The sequence below is a fragment of the Chelon labrosus genome (assembly GCF_963514085.1).
Source record: "Chelon labrosus genome assembly, chromosome: 17".
In the NCBI taxonomy this organism is placed as follows: Eukaryota; Metazoa; Chordata; class Actinopteri; order Mugiliformes; family Mugilidae; genus Chelon; species Chelon labrosus.
In genome coordinates, this window is record NC_140350.1 from 8,441,777 (window position 1) to 8,460,243 (window position 18,467).

At 45.7% G+C, this 18,467-nt stretch overlaps 1 protein-coding gene across 5 annotated transcripts in view; it reads left to right on the forward strand.

Annotated features, from left to right (window-relative positions):
• The window catches only part of auts2a (activator of transcription and developmental regulator AUTS2 a), a 293,350-nt gene that overhangs the window by 252,194 nt on the left and 22,689 nt on the right, over positions 1 to 18,467 (forward strand). For all 5 annotated transcript variants that reach the window (XM_084565337.1, XM_084565335.1, XM_084565336.1 and 2 more), the window contains one exon: positions 9,516 to 9,564. In XM_084565337.1, coding sequence (XP_084421463.1) covers positions 9,516 to 9,564 — 49 coding nt within the window. The remainder of the gene's footprint in view (positions 1 to 9,515; positions 9,565 to 18,467) is intronic.

Here is an 18,467-nt window from a genome sequence, read left to right on the forward strand (position 1 = left end):
TTACCATCCCTGCTGATAACGCTGCATGCTAATCATTGTAAACATCATGTTGTGGCTTTGACACACTTAGGCTTATCTGTAATTGGTGTAATTGTTACTAGCATTTAACGAGATCGTCTTCCAGATATGGCGCTTGCCAAAAGGGCCCGGGCACGGGAGAGACTTCCTCAGATCTGCCTCAATGATGGGGGCATTAGATCGACACTAACTCCTCTCGCTGTGGTATTAATGAAAGGCAGCCACGAGCCGGAGCGCAAATCCGATAAAAGGGGCTGGAGATGAGGGGGTCATGAAATATTTAAATATACAGGGCTTCAAAGTGGAAGAGGCCTCCAGTTCCTGTCAGCAGACTGGCCCCCTGCAGCCCAGTCACGGCCCCAGTCTCTGGCCCGCAACCAGCTTCACATGTAGGTCACAAACCATCAGCTCACTTTTCCACTGTTGGGACGCCACCGGGGGACAGGAGGGGATTCACTAATGAAATTGCTCCTCTCTACAAGCACACACACACACACACACACACACACACACACAGTCGCCCCCTTGTTCAGTCGGTCTCCCGTATTCTAGTGTTACACAGAGGGGGAGATGAAGGGTGCAGCAGAAGGGTGACGAGGTTAAAACACCCCGTCACATGATAGAGGCTTTCTGCAGAGCATTATGTGAAGAAAATGCTTTTGGAATTCTTATGGGGACACGGCACAGATCACCTGTCAACCACAAAGTGAAAGTAGGCTAAAAAAAAAACTAGCCGTACATTTCAGCGTGCTGGGTCATGATATCTACCTCTCTTGTGACGTGCCCAGAGTCTTGTGTTTTCATTCCATTATTTCGTCTCAAATGACTCTAAACTTCCCATTTCTCTGCCTCCTGTCGCTCAGCCTCCCTGCAGGGAGGCTAGTGTAGGCAGAACAACGACCTTATTTATTTCAAGCCCTGCAAAACGCAATTAAAATCCCTCAATGGCCGGGGGGCCAGGGGCCTGAAATGAGATAGAGAGAGAGAGGATGACGACGACAAAAAGAGAAGGCTGGGGGAGGATGGGCAGAGACCTCCCTGCTGTCTGTCACCCTGCTGGCTTTTGACGTGCACGGCCCATCTTGTATCCCCCTAGAGAGGCTATCATCAGGCCCCCACTCCATAGTTGTTGAGCATAGAGGGAGCTTTGGAGAGGCTTGTGCGAGTTGAGCACGAAGTTGCGGGGGGGCGGGGGGGGGGGATCATTCTGTGCCTGACAGAATGATCTTGACGGAGCGTTTCAGAAGGCCTAATCCTTCTGACCATACTCCTCCAGACGGGCAAAACGCTCGGGGGGTCTGCGCAGGGTCAGACAGGTTTTAATACAACGCCTTAGAGGTGATTTCCTCAGTGCTCTCCTGTAGCCTTTCCTTTTTAAAAGACACAGCGGGCCATTTCTCTCCCCTCCTTTTCTTAGCCCTCTACCTCCGTGTTTGGCTCCGTCTCCCTCCCCATCTTGTCTGTCTCCTCCTGTTTTGTTTTCTTCTCCGCTCTCGTCCTCTCTAGTTCCCCCTCCTTTATCTCCCCGACTCCCCTTGTCTCCCCGCTCCCATCGCGCCGCTGAGAAGAAAGAAACAAAAAGGGAAAATATTATCCCTGCCAGCGCAGTAGCTCTTGGTTAGTATTAAGTCGAGGCCTCGTGGGGGGTTCCAGCACCGCGGTTCTTTGGTTGTAGATGTCTGCTGGGTCTCCGCAAATATAAAGACATGCAGATTAGGGAGAAAAATTAAAGCTGGGGGTTTGTCATGGGTTATCTGTTAGGAATGTTTCTGTCTGGGATAAAGCTTCACTGAGAAAATTGGGGTCAAATTAAAGGAAGCTTAGAATCCTACTTTTTTTAGTAATTGAGATCAAATGGCAGTACAGCTCCATGAAGTTACACCGAATAAGATTATAAATGAATTTGTGTGGCAAGCATTGTTCACACTGCTGTTTCAAATCAGTCTTGTAACAGACAGAAAGCAGAACTGCAGAAATGCATTCAGGAACATTGACGATGTAGAGATGAGAGTAAATATTGCAAACAAATGATCCCTTAAAATACAGCACAATTCCAATTAAAATTACCATTTCCCTGTCACGCCTTTGTTTCAAACCCAGAGTCAATTCATTTTCTAAATCCATTAAATCTCTACGTATACACTGAGTGACAGCGCTATAAATAAGCACACAGGATTGGCATTTAAAATAATTTCGCTTGAATTTGTGAATTAGTAATTACCCTGACATTAAATGAAAATGTTGAAGGTAAATCAGCCCTAATGCGCGTGATGTCGAGAGTGTTTTGAGGCAGGCAGCGCATATGCTCCTTTCTCCGAGGACGGGAGGGAGTGATTGACTGGTCTGAAATTATCCACGGCATCGCAGCCCACAGCCCACATTCCACAGCAACGTCTGTAATTTAGGCAAAAAGGTCTCCCATTTTTTCTTGCGACTGGGCAGAGCGCTGCGGAGGGGGTGCGGGCGTGTCGGTGGGGGGGTTGCATTCGGGATGTAACCGAAGCGTTTGAGGCAGGAAAGGTTAAACCAATTTTCTCGTCTGCAGTGTTTTCCAAAGCGAGTCCCACGGCAGCAACATTAGACTGATGGCCGGTGCAGTGGGTTTGTTCCCGCTGACAGGCCAGTTTCTTTCTGCGCCCGCAATGTCAACTGGATCTGATTATTGCCTACCAGATCCAGATAATGTCTGCCATTGATCAGGCCATTTATCTTGAACGCCTTCGGCCCGGCCTGCTTTCACAGACCATGGGGAGATAAGCAGATACAGATAAGCAGATAACATAGTCTCTACAGGCTTTTAACAACCGGAAGAAATACTTTTCCGCTGCTTAACTGGCTGACGTGATGCGAGTTTCATATCTGGGCTCAGGAAGCTTTATTATAACACAAAGGATCTGCTTTTAGAGGTCTAGTCGTCAGATGAGATAGGCGCTTTCATCCCTGCATCCGTCAGTCTTCCCTAATGTTCCCAGAATGCCACTCACATCCTGAGCGATAATCACTGGTTGAAATAAGAGGTGGAAGAGATGCAAGGTTTAATTTCTGAGATTGTTATTTACAAACTTAATAAAGCAGGTCTGTGAAAACGCAGGTGGAAGTTCAAATCCCTCATTCAGTCTTTCAGGATATTTGATTGATGCAGTTAAAAAGAAAAGGTTGTCAGCTTTTTCCAAAGCCTTTTTTCTTTGCACGTTTGGCATGATACAGTGTCCCAGTTTGTGTAACGGCTTTTAATACAGGCTGCATTTGTCTGTGTGTGTGTGTGAGAGAGAGAGAGAGAGAGAGAGTGTGTGTTTGCATGCACAGCCGTGTGTCATCTCTACATTAATACTGGCAATGAGTGACACATTAATTTATGTCTGGCTATGTGTCTGAGGAATCGGGAAGAAAGGGCTTGTCGGTACCGCTTGTCAGGAGGGGGTAGAGATTAGAGCCAGTTGTCAGTGACAAACCAGTGCAGGCTCTGGGAGATAAGGTCGGATGTTATGACTGTAAAAAACACACACACACACACACACACTCACATATAAATACACAGTACATGCACATATAATAATTTATCAAATACATTTGGAAAAAAAAAAGAGAGGCATCCTCACTCCGCCCTCGAGATTTTGGCACGTCGAAGTGCGTGGATTTCTATGTGTGAATTTAGAAATGTTTCACGGTTCTCAGGCGTGCACTGCATTTGGACGTTTCTGATGTTAAGCAACAAGCAGGGTGTGACCTAATCCCACCCCCTCCTCTGAGAAGACAAGGATTTATTCGAAAAATGCTCGTAAAACAGGTTTTATTTACTCTGATCCGCATACAGTAGTTTTGCGTGTTTTAATCAGGTATTAGTTTGGTCATTCCAATAGTAACGCTATTGTGTGTAAACAGCCGTGGAAACATAATGAAACACAGCCGTCTCTGTTTGCCTGTCTGTGAAACACTGCCGGTGATTGTGTTTACAGTGTATTTGCGTGACGCAATTCCCACAAGAAACTTTTAAACTATCCTCTGCAAACCGGCCTTTAAGCTTGCCTGCTTTAATTATTTGTGTCAATTATTAATGTGAATGTGCTGAAATTAGCATTGGTTTATATCACACTTGTGTCTTTTGTAATTTAAAGGGTTGAAGAACTATCTCTAGGAGTAAAAATTTTACACCTGTTCCAGGCTCATCACTCTTAAAGTTGTGGAAACCTAAGAGGTGACGGAGGTTCATGGCGTATTTTGAATGTGTTTCTTGTGTGGGTTTTCTGCTGTGACCAGTCAACATTTTGCAATTAACTTTTAAGCTTACAGCCGTTATACACAGATCAGGCATAACATTATGACCACCTTCCTAATATTGTGTAGGTCTCCCTTGTGCCTCCAAAACAGTTGTGACTCATCAAAGAATGGACATGGGCCTTCTGAGGGTGTCCTGTGGTGTCTGGCAACAGGATGTTGTTAGTGGGGGCCTTTGGGTCCGATGGGTTGAGGAGAGGGGCCTCTGTGGATCATCCCACAGATACTTAATCAGTTTGGGATCTAGTGAATTTGGAGGTCAGGTCAACACCTTGTGCTGTTTTTCATTTTTTTTTTTTTTTAGTTGTTCCTAAATTGTTTCTGTGTGTGTGTCTGTGTCAGGCTGCATCCTGCTGGGGATGGCTGCTGCCATCAAGGAGTGTCATTTCTATGGGGTGGGGGTGCCTGGTCTGGTCTAGCTGGGTGGTACATGTCTAAGTAACATCCACATGAATGCCAGGTCCAAAAGTTTCACTAGATGGTCAATGATATTTACTTCTCCTGTCAGTGGTTTTAATGTTGTGGCTGATCGGTGTAGAGGTGCTAGCATAGCTGTAACTGTTATCATTTTAAACCAATATTTTAAATGATTTATTGCAATATTTTCCTCTAGTTCAAGGGTTAGTGTATCTCATACCAACGCCACTGTGATATGTAAATATTTCTGAAGGACACACAGTGCTACTGAAGTGACTACTGTTCACCGCTGACGATGATTCTGTTCAAAGTCAGTTTGAGTACACATGATTTTTTTTTTAGATCCTATAAAGCAAAGACAGAGTTCAGAGGCAACAGCCAAATGTAATAAGAGCTTTTAACATATTACATTGCCAGCACTCATGTTACACTTATCAGTAATATTTTAAAGGAGGGTAGATTTGGCATAATGGCAGGAAGGCTCATAAAGGCAAACCGTTCCCCTGTGATTGTAATCTAGGAGAGTTCCTGTAAAATTAAACCCTGGTCATGGGGGGGGGGGGGGGGGGGGGGGAGACAAACATGGTTCTGGTTTCTTTGAAGTGGATAATCAGCGTCCAGAAAACGGAATAAAAGATGACAAAATGTCAGTGTGAAGCTGATGGTCTACAGATAGAACTTACATGCCCAGACAGCAATTACTGAGATACACAGCACACATCTAGACATTGTGTTTGATCTCAGCGCTTCCTTCTCTTGCACAGACGATGTTTTTTTTTTTCTTTTCCATGTTTAACTGTGCAGGGCTCTCATTTTAATGTGCGCGTTCATCTCTGTCAGCATTTCATTTGAATTAAAAATAATGTGCAGTGTGAGATCTGGCTGCCGATTGTTTGGTAGGGTGGCTATAATCACAGACTTGTGGTCGCTCTCAAATCTGATAATGACCATTTAAAATGGAGAACAGCAGCTTGTTCATAGCTGCTGCTGCTGCTGAGGCTGTTACACAGGCCCCTGAAAAGGACTGGTAGCCATTTTCTGCCGGTGGCAGACGTCTAAATACATATCTTGAAGCCAGCCATGTCATGCTTTTGATGCCAAACCACAATATGCTCTTGATGTTTCATCACAGTCACAGCTTCAAACATAAGAATGCATGTGATCTAATTGCATGCAACCACAGTTAGTACATTTGTAGCTAATTTTAGACGTGATTTATTGCATTTGTCTTGTACTGGTGCATGAATCATGGCAGTGTAGAGCCGAGTAATTTCACTGTAGTAATCAAAGATGCTTTCCCAGGCTATGAGCAACAGCAAGCTAGAGGTTAATTATTTCATTAGTTGAAGCTGTTCGGTGCATTATGCATACATCTGTGAAACACACAAGTATGCTGAGCAGGAGCGTCTAACCTGATGAACACATGGTCTGCTCTTTCTCACAGGCCCTTTGTGACCAAACATTTATCTGTAGCTGGTGGCTGGACTTCACCCGGCCACCTAAGGCCATTCCAATTATCAATTCAATGGTACTTGCACGATGGGCCTAAATTATTTTCTGCTAAAGGTGAAATGTTTCAGTTTAACCAAACCGGGAATCTGAATGCAGTTTGGAGAAGAGCCCTGCTGTGTCGGCTCTAAGGGAGGATTTGTTGTGCCATTGTGAATCTCAGGCAAGTGTATATCCCATTTCCCATGACTTCATGTTTGTATATGGCTGATTCCAGCCAGCCAGTGGACGCTCATCTCTGCGTTACCGAGGGACGGATTAGCATCTCAGCTATGAGCTAAGTCTGTTTTCTGCTCTGTGGTTGCTTGGGCTGAGCTGGCAGGGAAAGACTTTGGCAATGTGGCTCTATTGTACATCCATTGACCTCCCAGCCAGTGGGTTAATGCTCATTAGACAAGCCATATGATGCAAGCGTTTGCGCTATTAAGAGGATTTTCCTGTAATGTCCAGCAATAGATCAGCAGTCATTCCGTGTCAGGGATTGCAGCAAGGAAGGATGCTTCTCAGGTACACATTATTTCCAGACCTGCAGTGTGAATCTTTGCAGATTCCTCTTCAGATCTGCAGGATAGGCATCAACACTGGGAAACAGCTTGGAGTTAGAGTATGGGCTGTTTAGTTGTTACCCTGGGCAGGCGAGCTAAGAAAAACTCCTTCCAGGGTTTGGTAAAGTTATCATATAATTATAAGCTTGCTGGCGGTGATTTATGCCTGCAGTGTCATGGGTGGAAGCCAGTTAGGTTTTAGGTCTGTCAGGGTGGCCGCGGAGTGCTCAAAGCTGGAGGCTGAATGACCCAAAGTGCTTTTAATTTTACCAGCTGACCTCCCTTCAGGCCAGTGGAGTGGTAGTTGATTCAACAGGAAGACGGTGCCTGTGGGCTGCAAGGAGGTGCATGCTGCTCATAAAGGAGCGTTTTGTTTTTCCTCCCCTCACGGTAGCAGCACCCTACTGGGGAATTCATTAGCGACTGACATCATCTCACTCTGTACGGAGTGAAAGAAAGAATATCTTTCTGCCCCAGCACTCCCCTCCCTCTCTCCTTTCTCTTCTTCCCTCCTTTTCTCTCTCTCTCTCCCTCTCTCTCGCTGACTCCTTATCTGTCTGTGGTGCGCTGCTCTCTCTCCTTTTGCGCGCCATTTACGCAAAAGGTAAACGCGTCGATGTGCGCCTCTGCAATCCAGCTCCAAGCTTTTCGGAAGCCCAAAAAACGCGAGTGTGTTTATCTTCTGAAGGAGCGCTGCTGAGATTGAATCCAAGTCCGCCTGGAAATCAGGAAGTGGGAGGACCCGACCGTGAAGGCAGCAGCGGCAGCACACAAGCAGTCAGTCGCTGGATGAATGGGAGTTTGTCTGGTGCTTGGGAGCGGATGGGGAGAGGCTCTCGTGTGCCCACGATCGGGATCCGTCAGAGAGAGCACGACAGACAGGCTTTGCAGCTGAGCACACAGCTACGCTGGGCTTATACCTTGTGAATTTTTGCTCATTGCTTGTGAGATTTGCCTCCGTCTGTGTCCACAGAGGAAACTGGCCGTGCGCTTTGTTGGATTGGTTTGCTCCATCGGACGCAGACCCTCTTTGCGCACCGACACACAAACCCTCCCGGATCCTGTTTGTTTCCTCTCACGGATATTTCCGACAGGAGAATATACGTGAAAAAAAAAAACACACACACACACACACTACATCCCGAGCAAGGAAAGAAAGGTGGATCAAGGGATTTTTTTTCTCTCTCAAGTCGCACCCGTGCTGTTACAGAAGCTCTCCGTAGCGAGACACATGGTTCCCTTTGTCCAAAAGGCGCAGTAGCTTTGTGAACGGCTTTGGATTTTTTTTTCTTGGAAAGGCTTCTTCTCTCTCCGCATGGCTGTCCTCAATTTAAACGGAGTAGACTTCGCCGCCTCTTCTGTGGATTATATTATTTGAAAAGCAGAATGTGAAACGAGGCCACATTTACCCGACCGAGAAAGTAATATCCTGACTTATTTGCCTTCTCACTAACCCTGCCACATCAAAGGTATGCGCGCTGGCTCTGAGCCTCCAATAATATTTTATGACATATAGTGTGATAGTGTGCAAAATGGACTCAGTAAATTCTATTATAGTAACTATTTTCCTGCCGCCTTTTATGCTGTCATTTATTCTTCCGCTTTCATTGTTTACATTGAGTCCGTGTTGTATTAGTGAATGAATACCTGGTTCATGACACGGCTTTATATTTAATTAGAAAACAACACAAGTTTAGTTGTGTGTCATCGCTATTGGATATTTTTAATTGCAATTTATTAAAATATTTTGCGATATAAATATCAGCCATGCGCCAAGATAAGGCACACGAGTGCGCATCCAACGAAGCTGTCACTAGATGCAGATTTTAAATATTCCTGTCATTAAGGTCATGAGATCAGAAGGAAATGTAAACCTGCTGTCGGTGTGTCGGGGTTTAAGAAATTGTGTGGTTCGGAATTTAGCATTGAATAAATCCAAGGCGCGAATCCACAAAGCCAGTTATTAGAAATTCATTCTATTCCGAGAAAGCTGTCAGTCACTCAGACAGTCAGCTCGTACGAGGCTTAGAACGGCTGTTGTTCCGTCTCTTCCAGTCTTCTCCACATGTAGTTTACCTGCTAATATAATAATATTGCACCTCAGTGTCGTGGATGAAATACAATTTATCCGTGACTTGGTTTTGTTTTCTTAAATACATTAGGATTTTCTTATATAATTCAGGTTTAAATCTCATCACTTTTTATTCCAACACGCTGATGCTGCCGGAGCCGTGCCGGGGAGGCTTGGAGAAATCGTGGGGCTGTTTTTGTCGCGGAGCAACAGTGCCATCAAGTGGCGTGAATGTGAAGAGCCGCTTGTTTTGTTGCAGCCTGATATCCAGTTTTTTAGTCATGATGCTCAGGTTATGCACATAATTATGGGGAGAAATATGGCAATAGGATGTCGATATACTGTAGATACATCTTACCCTAAATGTGGTTACATTTGGTCAAATATGTGTCAGTACAACCGAGAGCACAGCTCAACAACAAGGTGTCTGAACTGGAAATTAAAACAGCGTTTAATTACACTTGGCGAGTGAATTCAGGAATTCAAGGTTTTCTTTATGATTTTTTGTCATCATTGTAAAAAATTATTGTAATGTTAGCAGAAGAATTCCTGTGAGTTATTGCCTGAAATGTGTTGCTGCAATGGGTCTGGAGGAAAAAAAACATCCTTCATACAGATTCTGTGTTCTTAACGTGATGTTTTATGTGTTTTTTTTTTAATTCCATTCTCCTCTTTTCTAGGTCTCCGATGCCAACTCAGAGAAATTTTTCAGCACGGTTGCAGTTAAAGGTACAGATATTTTTATTTTTTTTTACCATAAAATGTTGTGATGGTGCGGGTGTATTCTCCTGATAACGCCATACTGAAATGTGTGAGGTGATCTCCATATCATTCAAAGTAAACCATCACACCCATGTACCTGATCCAGCTCACCCAAGTTGCGCAGTTGTGACATTCTGCGCACGGCTTTGCCATCACCGAGGCATGAAATTAAAATCTCCTTCTTGGCTAGTAATCGTCTGACAGGATCATCATCATGCGTCATGTAGTCACGTCTCTGTGTTCATATTTATGTGACGTGCGGCAGCGTGCGGTTTTTGCTGACCCTCTGTGGGGTAATGTCCTGAAATGCACCACGACTCGCACTGCAGCCAGAGCAGGAGGAGGACATACTGATGCTGCAGGGAATGAAGTGAGAGCAGGAAAGGCATCTGTTTATGGCCTCAGTGTGCCAACACCACATGTGACCTCATTATCAAGTCACTAATTTGCTGTTAAAAGCAGGCCTATTTTCTGTGGCTCAGGGATAATGGAGGTGCCCCGCGTGAATGGACATTCCTCTGTAATGGGTGGGAGGAACCATGCAGGGCAGGAGGGCAGCTCAGAGACGGGGGTTATGACCCCTTTAGGGCTATGGTAGAAATGGGGCAGATTGCTGATGATAGGTCCTTGTACCACCGCCCCCACCCCTATCCCTTGTTTCCTTGCACTTTCCTCTGCGCAGACCTCCATACACATTTCCCACATTCTGGCCTTTGATACCAGGACTTGATTTGTGGCGTCCATTGGGGCGCTCAATGGCCATGCTTGACAAGGAGGTTTCCTTTTGAACGTGCTCCTCTGTGGACTATTTGGTTCCCTTGAAAGGATTAAGGCCTCCTTTGTGCAGCCTAAATCAACAGAGGGCCACCCTCTCTCCCCCACTATGAAAGGACCTGACTGGGGAAACAGTACACAAAATATGCTTTCTCTCTGCAGCATGATAGTCCACTCTCTTGGCCCCTATTTCCATTTAAATATCCCCTCTTTTCTTCTCTTTTACCATCCTCGTCCCCTCCTCCTCTCCTGCCATATGCTAATGCCGGCCACTATTGCAAAAGCCGAGTAAAAGAATCCAGGTGCAGGGAGAGCAGAGAGGACCACTGGTATTTTTATGGAGGGTGGTGTTGAGATTAAAAGAGTCGGGTTGGTTTTTGTTGGAGGGATTACCAACACTCTAATGCAACCAAACCTTGGGACAGGCAACGGCTCCAACAAAAATAGCGAGAGAGGGCTCGTTTGTGGGATGATGAGAGTCAATATTTGCCCAAAGGCAGGTGCAAAAAGTCTCCATTTGTATGAGGGTTTGTGGGCTTTCTTCTTAAAATTCTTATTGGGTTTTAGGTTTCAGCATAGATATGAGACCGGCATTACAGACCATGAAAGAGCTAGTTATCACAACGTAGTTGTTAAAATGTAAATGCTGCCTACTCTGAATTCAGGAAAAATCAATATAGTTACAATATAAAGTAGGTTTTGGTGAATAAATTTGGCTTTGACATAAAATACGAGTAAGGAATAAACAAAGGAGCTTGGCACATCTGTGACAGAATATGATTATTATGTCACTGTATTGTACAATATATTTTAAGAATGTATTGTTCTTGGCATCTGAGGCAAAAGTTTATCTCACACACAGTGCTATTATTATTATTATTATTATTATTAATAATACTGTGACTGATCAGAATAAAGGTATTATACCTTAAAACAACTTGGTGTTGAGAAGGCCATTGTAATTCAGCTGCTGATGTGCAGCTTTGGTAATGACTGACTTTTGGCTTTTTATCCTCTGCAGCAAGATTGGAAATGAGCCCAGGGCAACCTCGGGTCTCTTTGAAGACTTAGTGCTGGTCCCTCATCTTTTAATCTTACAGCCTTCTCACCTACTGGATAATTACAGTGTATTTTTTCGTGTTCCTTCCAAAGCCGTAGTGTTTTTTCTTCCCGCCCGAGGCCTACACTGCATTTTAAAAAGAAAATCCAACTGATGAGAATGTGTCTTTTTGTGTTTTCAGACGATGATTTGTTTTCTTCCCCTTTTGTGTCGGCTTCACCCCGGGGCCGTCTGTGTCAACGGTGCATAGCGTCTAATGTAGGAGCTTAAAGTCACCAACAGTCTTAGCTCGCCTCTCTTGTTTTTCTCGCTCCATCCTGCTCACTCTGGGTTCATTTTCTCAGGAATGGATTTCATTAACTAAGAGTCATTAAATGTTATCTCTAATTACCTCGGTTGTCAGTGCACCTGCAGGTGTCAGCTAGCTAACCCGATTCATTTCCTCTGCAGGGGACTAAGCACCAGTCGGAAAACTGGGGCGTAGTCTATTGGCCGCTAGTGATATAAACAACTTTTCTGAAGTCTAAGCTGCTTCCAAGGTGCCGGCGGTGGAAATCGGTAACCAAGCCTTATTAAGGCTGTGACTGCTGTCCAGGGATTGGATTGAAGTGCTGGCTCGCACAGATACTGATGATGACAAACTAGCACAGCGTGTCACCACAAAGGTCTGCAGACAGATCTATCAAATGATTAAAGCTGTGTCCCGGGGCAATGATATCTTGTCATCGGGTTATATTCCCATCCTTTATGATATTGTCAATCCACAAGCCGTCCTAGAGACTCGGCTTAGTCTGTCATTCTGGAGCACAGACGAGGCTCAATGTGCATTGTTTGCTGAGTGTAGCCCAGCAGCAAGATTAAGATAATGCTGGGTGACATTTAAAAAGGTCTGCAGTGCCATTTTTCAAGAGTAGGTCTGAAAATGAGAGAGAGTGTACCAGTATATATGACATCAATTTAGAATAGTACGCACGATTTTGATAAACCACGGAACGTCTTCAATGTGTAGCTAAGGAGCACTTTATTTTATAAAGAAAAAATTCATCTGGTACATATATTGGAGAATCCAGTCCCTCGTGAGACATCTCCTGCAGCTGTGTCTGCGATCTGAGGCCGAGTTCAGAGCGGGGGTGAATTGAAATGCACAGTGTAGTGATTCTCAGTTTCCCCCCTCAGCATAACGCTGATTTCACCATGCTTTACTGGAGTTAATGTGAAAATGAAGCGGTGCTACAGCGAGACCCGGGGCTGACGCCAGCGTGAAGAGCGCCGCTAGTGAAGTGTGTCAGGCTTGAGTACGTCTGTCACCAGGGGAGAGAATAATGTGCAATGTGGAAGGTGTAATTTGCGGCGCTGATGGCATTGTTTAAAAAAATAGTGGAAAGAGAGAAGCGGAGGTGAACTTTTGTGGCAGATATCAGAGCTGAAGAGCTCCCTGGATTGTCATAGAGAGCTCTGCTGGCAGCAAAATTGCCTGTGAGCGTATTACTGCTGTGTGGGAGGGAGCTGAGGGCTTGTTTTTCTCTCTTTGCCTCATTCTCTCTCTATTTCCTGAGAGGAGGACTGGTGATATAGCTGTGTGTACTTCCAGGCAGCGGGCCGCCACCTGCTGTAATCTCAAGTGATATAGAGAGCAACAATCACGCCACAAATCACCCAGGCAGCTCCCTAACTCATTCAGTCGACTGGAAAGAGATGGTTGGCCTTTCACAGCACCAGTGTTGGTTTACTGCCCCAGGCTCCCTGCACTGCCCTCATGCTGACCTCTGCCGTCTGTGTGGGTTTATGTGTCAAGAAATCAGGGCTGCCTATGGAACTTGACCTGATGCGCAGTGGAAAGATGACCTGACTACCATTGGCCTTTTGTGCGTTCTGAGAAGCGGCTGCAGTCAAGGACGGTCTTTCTTTTCCCGCAAGGGACTGGGAGGTCACAAAGAGGTCTCTGCACCGTCCGTCCTGACATAACGGCTGGAATAAAGCATTGTTGTTGTTTTGGCTCAACCACAAGATAAATTCTCTTTTGATATTTAATAACCACGTATGTTTTGAGAAATAAGACAGGGCTCTGAAGCATTTAACTCTGAATGGCACGGAACGGAAAGTGATTCCAGGCGTTTCCCCCAGTGGTCTTTGCATCTGTTGGATACCAGTCCCCCTGCTAGGAGCATTTAATGTATCTCTAAGGGGTAAAGGAAGCTCAATATCCTGTGGTACACAGAGGGGAAGCCCCCCCGCAACCTCCCCCCGACGGCTGCAACTACAGAGACAGAGGCTGTATTTCATGACCATGAAAGGGGCCGCTCTAGCCATGCCTCATCTGCTGACACAGCCAAACAAAGGTTAACAAATCAAGGGAAGCACCGGCTGATTTACTGCATTGCAGTTGCGAACAATTGCCCCGGCCCCCATGGAAAATGAGTAATGGCAACGCTTCCAGAAGTGCATATTTTGTAAATGTTTGTATTGATCTCAGCTCATTAGTCCTGATCTTAGCTCTGCAAGAGTCTACTCCTCCAGACTTCATAGTTTTTAATGTACAAAATATTTTTGTATTAAACTCTTAAGGAAAATATTTGGCTTGATGACTATACTATCTTTGCAGGATGTTTGAAAATTGAGTTAAAGTTTACAGCCAACAGGTACACCTCTAACAGTGATATCAGATCTAATTATGGAGTTTTTTGGCGGATAACTCAGTCAAATAAATAGTGAATGTGAGACCACGGGTCTAGCTGGTGCCCCCTTGGTAGGAGTTTGTTGATTGAGAACCAGTTTTAAGGAGATGCTATGAATGGGTCTGTTGGTGCTGAAGCAACACACACACACTCGGCAGTGCGGGCCAGTCTCATTCTATCCCCTCCTGCAACACAAAGAGGTCATTCAGAGTTTGTTCCCCGAGTCCCTGAGGTTAGAGACTAAGTAAATCCATCCATCTTAATGCACTTATTTCAGCACCAGGAGAGCTGGAGGGAGACTGTGTAAACACTCCTGTATCCGACATGCCATGCTAAACCCAAAGAGCCTGGAACCCATCAGGCCGAAATTAAAGGTCTACATCTCAAACACAAACATTTAAATGGGCTGAACTCCAGAGATCAAAGTGAAAGGCTTTAGTTTTCCTGCCCGCTCCCCATGTGCCTGCCACACTGAGATACAGTATGTGGCGGTTTAGCAGCCAGTCAGGGTTGAATGGTGAGCAGCTTTATACTGGACATGTCTGTTTCTCCCAGGTGTCTATGGTAACACTGGAGCATATTTTGAAATGGTCTAGGGTGAAGGATTGTGTAAGCATGCTCAGTTTATTCAGGAATATGGTTTGGTTTCATAGGCAATACATCATTCATAAGGAAAAAAAAGCTCATTTTCTCACTCCCAGTTTTTGGGGGTTTTTTTCTAAGAATGTTTGGGGGAGATTTGCGGTTCCTTTTTAGCTGTAGTGTAGTTTTAGTACTTATACTTATTGCTTATTTTAGCCAGCATCTCCTGTTTTCAGATGTTTTATTGTTGTCACCAACATTGCCATCGATGCCACAAACTAGCGAAAGTGGATGGCAGGCCGGAGGTGTTGAAAGCACCAGTCTCTTCTTCCCAGGAGAGCTCCTCCCTCCATCACCATCACCAGCATCCACTGATCCAATGTGACATCAGCCACTCTCCTGCCAACTGTGCTGCATTAACAGGGTCAAAGCACCACACACATGCACACACACATGCACACACACATACACACACATACGCACACCACTTACCAAGACGCAGCCGTTCCCAGTGCACTGTTGGTGTGTTCAGGCCAATTATGCCTGTGTCAGTCTTTGGTCCCTGCGGCAGAGGTGACACTGCCAAAGAGGGAGAGAGAGCCGACCTCCTTAATGAGGCCTCATGGCGCCTTGGCGCTGCATGTGCATACGAGTGTGTGAGCGCATTTGTACATTCACAAGAGCTGGAGTGCTGGTTAGGAATGATCCACCCTTCTATCACAATCTACCATGTGTGTCTGACAGCCCTTTCCCAGCTCAAGGTCTCTACCCTGCAGCCATTTCTATCACACCGCCTCTCCGACTCTTTTGTGTGTTTTTAAGCAGCCGCCGTGGCCCCATGATGTCATTCTAGCAAACAGATTTTGGCTCTGCTGAATGACTTGAGGCATCAGTTCCAGAATTGCAGCATAGCAGCTTTGGAGACGCGTGTACTAAATAGGAGATGGGATTAACATAGCGGATAAGATTTTACTGTTCACTGTGAAATGATGAGCCCCTGCGGTGTAGTGTTGCTTTGAGCAGCATGAAGTAGGATTTGGTTGGTTAAAGAAACATGCTCAAAGTCTCAAAGTTTGCAGAACCACCCGTTTTTGTTCGGTTGTTAGATAAAACGATGTCAGAAGGCCACACATACAAAAAAAAAAAAAGATGTTCAAACTGGTAAGGGCTCAAGCATTTGTTGGATTCTTCAGACACTGCAGCTTTGTTTTCATGCTTCAAATAAATGACCACTGCTGTAATCTGTGTAATCCTCAACTGTCACTGTAGGAATCAGAGATATCAAAGCTTTGTGTCAGACTTTGTGGTCTACTGCTGTCTTACAGCTGTGGTATTTCTTTGGGGGGAAAACGACAGGTGAAAGAGCCTTTCTGTTTCCCTATCCACTCATTCATAGCCAGAGGAGAGAAGTGAAAGTGTAAACAGCCTGTATAGGCAGAGAAAGCTACGAGAGGGCGAGAGCATGGAGACTCTGATCAGGATTGATGAAAGCAAGGCTTTAATTGCTCCCACAAGAAAAGAGGTTAGCTTTTCGCCTCTTCTCACCCTCTCTGATTCTCATAAATATGCAGGGCAGAAATAAAGCCCCGATGAGCCTCAGGGCAGATTAGAGAGGACTACAGAGCAGGATCCTGGTTTGTTAGCACCACACCATAGATCCCTTGCATGTGTTTCTGCTCTGCACACACAATGTGTGGCTTTCATATATTTCACCCTACGTTTGATTATACTACCACAGGCTACTGACGGCCAGCCACTAGGTGTGCTGGGAAGTTGTGGCTTTCAGATCTTTAGTTAAACATCACCCCCTTGTGTCGGGTGTGCTCTCAAGATACAGTAGATTCTGACTTCTGAGCAGAGTGGGCGGAGAGGAGTTCATTTGTAGTGGACGGTGTGCATGTGTGTAAAGTTATATAGGTATCCCGGAAAATAAATTTTAAAGCATGTGCATTTAATATAAACAACATATAATGAACTGCACAATGTTCCATTTCATAACCATCTTTTGGTTCATCGTCTCTGGCTTTTGGCCACTGTTCTTAGAAGCCTGCCCAAACCCATCAACATCCGTCCGACTGTCACCATCTGTTACAGATTAAGCTGCTTCTAGAGGGAGCTATTTGATTTCAGGGCTCTAGCAGCCCTCCTTATTCCACGTGTCAGGTTTTAGTGTAAACACTGTCGTACAAAAACCAAAATCCCAGAAGGGGGGGGGCCTTTCAAGCCAAGAGCAAACGGGCCGTTGCGCCAGTATGGGCTGCACGTCTGGTTTAGCTCTTAGTGTGCTGAGACGGGGGCTCTGTTGGGCCATTTAGAGGCAGAGCTGGGAAGCCATGTTTGGAAGCTTTTTCTCTAAACCCTGCTCTCAGGCAGTGTGCAGTGTGGTGTTGTGATGTATGAATCCCCTGGCCATGCCTGACACTAGCGAGCCTGTCTGAGCCCATGTCTTCACTGAGTTGGAGGCCGTGGACAGAGGCCGCATTGTTCCCCTAAAGTAACCCAAGCCAAGGGCAGCCGCTGCCCAAAGGGGGATATCAAGTTGTTCTCTCTCCACCAACACTACAATCCTAGCTTAAGCTCTGGGGCTTGACGAGGGAGCAGAAAGGCAGCTGACTGTTTGGACGACGGCACAGTTCAAATAAACAGCTCAAATCCCAGCCAGCCTCCCCTACACTTACCCTGCATTGCCAAGTATCACAGTCCCACAGCCGTAGCTCATCACTATGGAGCTTGCCAGCAACCCTCAGCTAATTTGTGGTGTTATTTTGAAAAGCATGTTGATGTGGCTGTGCTGAGGTTTCCTGAGAAAGAGGTCGGCAAGCAGAGAGAAGAGGGTGAGAACTCGGGACTGGTTTAATCATCCTGCTTCCCTCTTTGTGAGCAATGGGTTGGTTTACCACCACATCAGCAGACCACACAGCCTTTCCACGCTAGGAGGGATGAAGGTACGAATGGATGGGAGTGGAGAGACGGCGATTAACAGCTTCTTTTCTGCCCCGGGTGTCCCGCTAATCTGGCTGCAGTGAAACCTGAGCAAGGGGGTAATGAGACGGCACTTGACATGTTCGCACACACAGGCACACAGACACGTCGGCTGCTTCTGTAATGCTGGTAAAGATTTAAGAGAAAAAGCTACATGCAAATTGATACCTCAACAGATTTTCAGACATTTGATCCATGCATTCAAGCTGTTACCCCGCTGGAATGAGTTTTTCTTATATCGTTTTAACGCTCTGCGCAGGCTGTATTGAATCTGATCCTTGCAAGCAGCCTGAATGTGCTGTGAGGATGTGTGTAAAACCAGTTGGCCCCATTTGAAAAGGATTGAAAGAGGCCCACTGATGACTCTCTGGGGACAGATTTCTCTTTCCAGCCCTCCATGCCTTTCTCCCCGGTGAAATCATGGTGGTGTCAGTGTGTCAGCTCGAGCTGTCACTCTCCTTACTGCTGCAGGCCAGTTGCTCTCACACTCTGCCTTGTGGTTGAAGAGGCAGATGGGGAATGGGCAGGAGTGAGAAATGAGAAAAGAGGGCTTTTTCTACACTTGACACAGAGGATGAGCAGAGCGTCAAGACCCCTTAGTGCAGCTGGAGAGTCTTGAAAATAAGACAGAGTAAGCCAAGGGTGTCCCTCACCTAAGGAGGAGTCAGCTGTACAATTAGGAGTCACCCCTCCCCCATGGGCTGGTATGGTCCAGTCTGAAGCTATGCTTAGGTGACAAGCTGACAGGGTTTCATGGAGGACAGGCTGACACTGAACACATCCAGGCAGCAGGCATA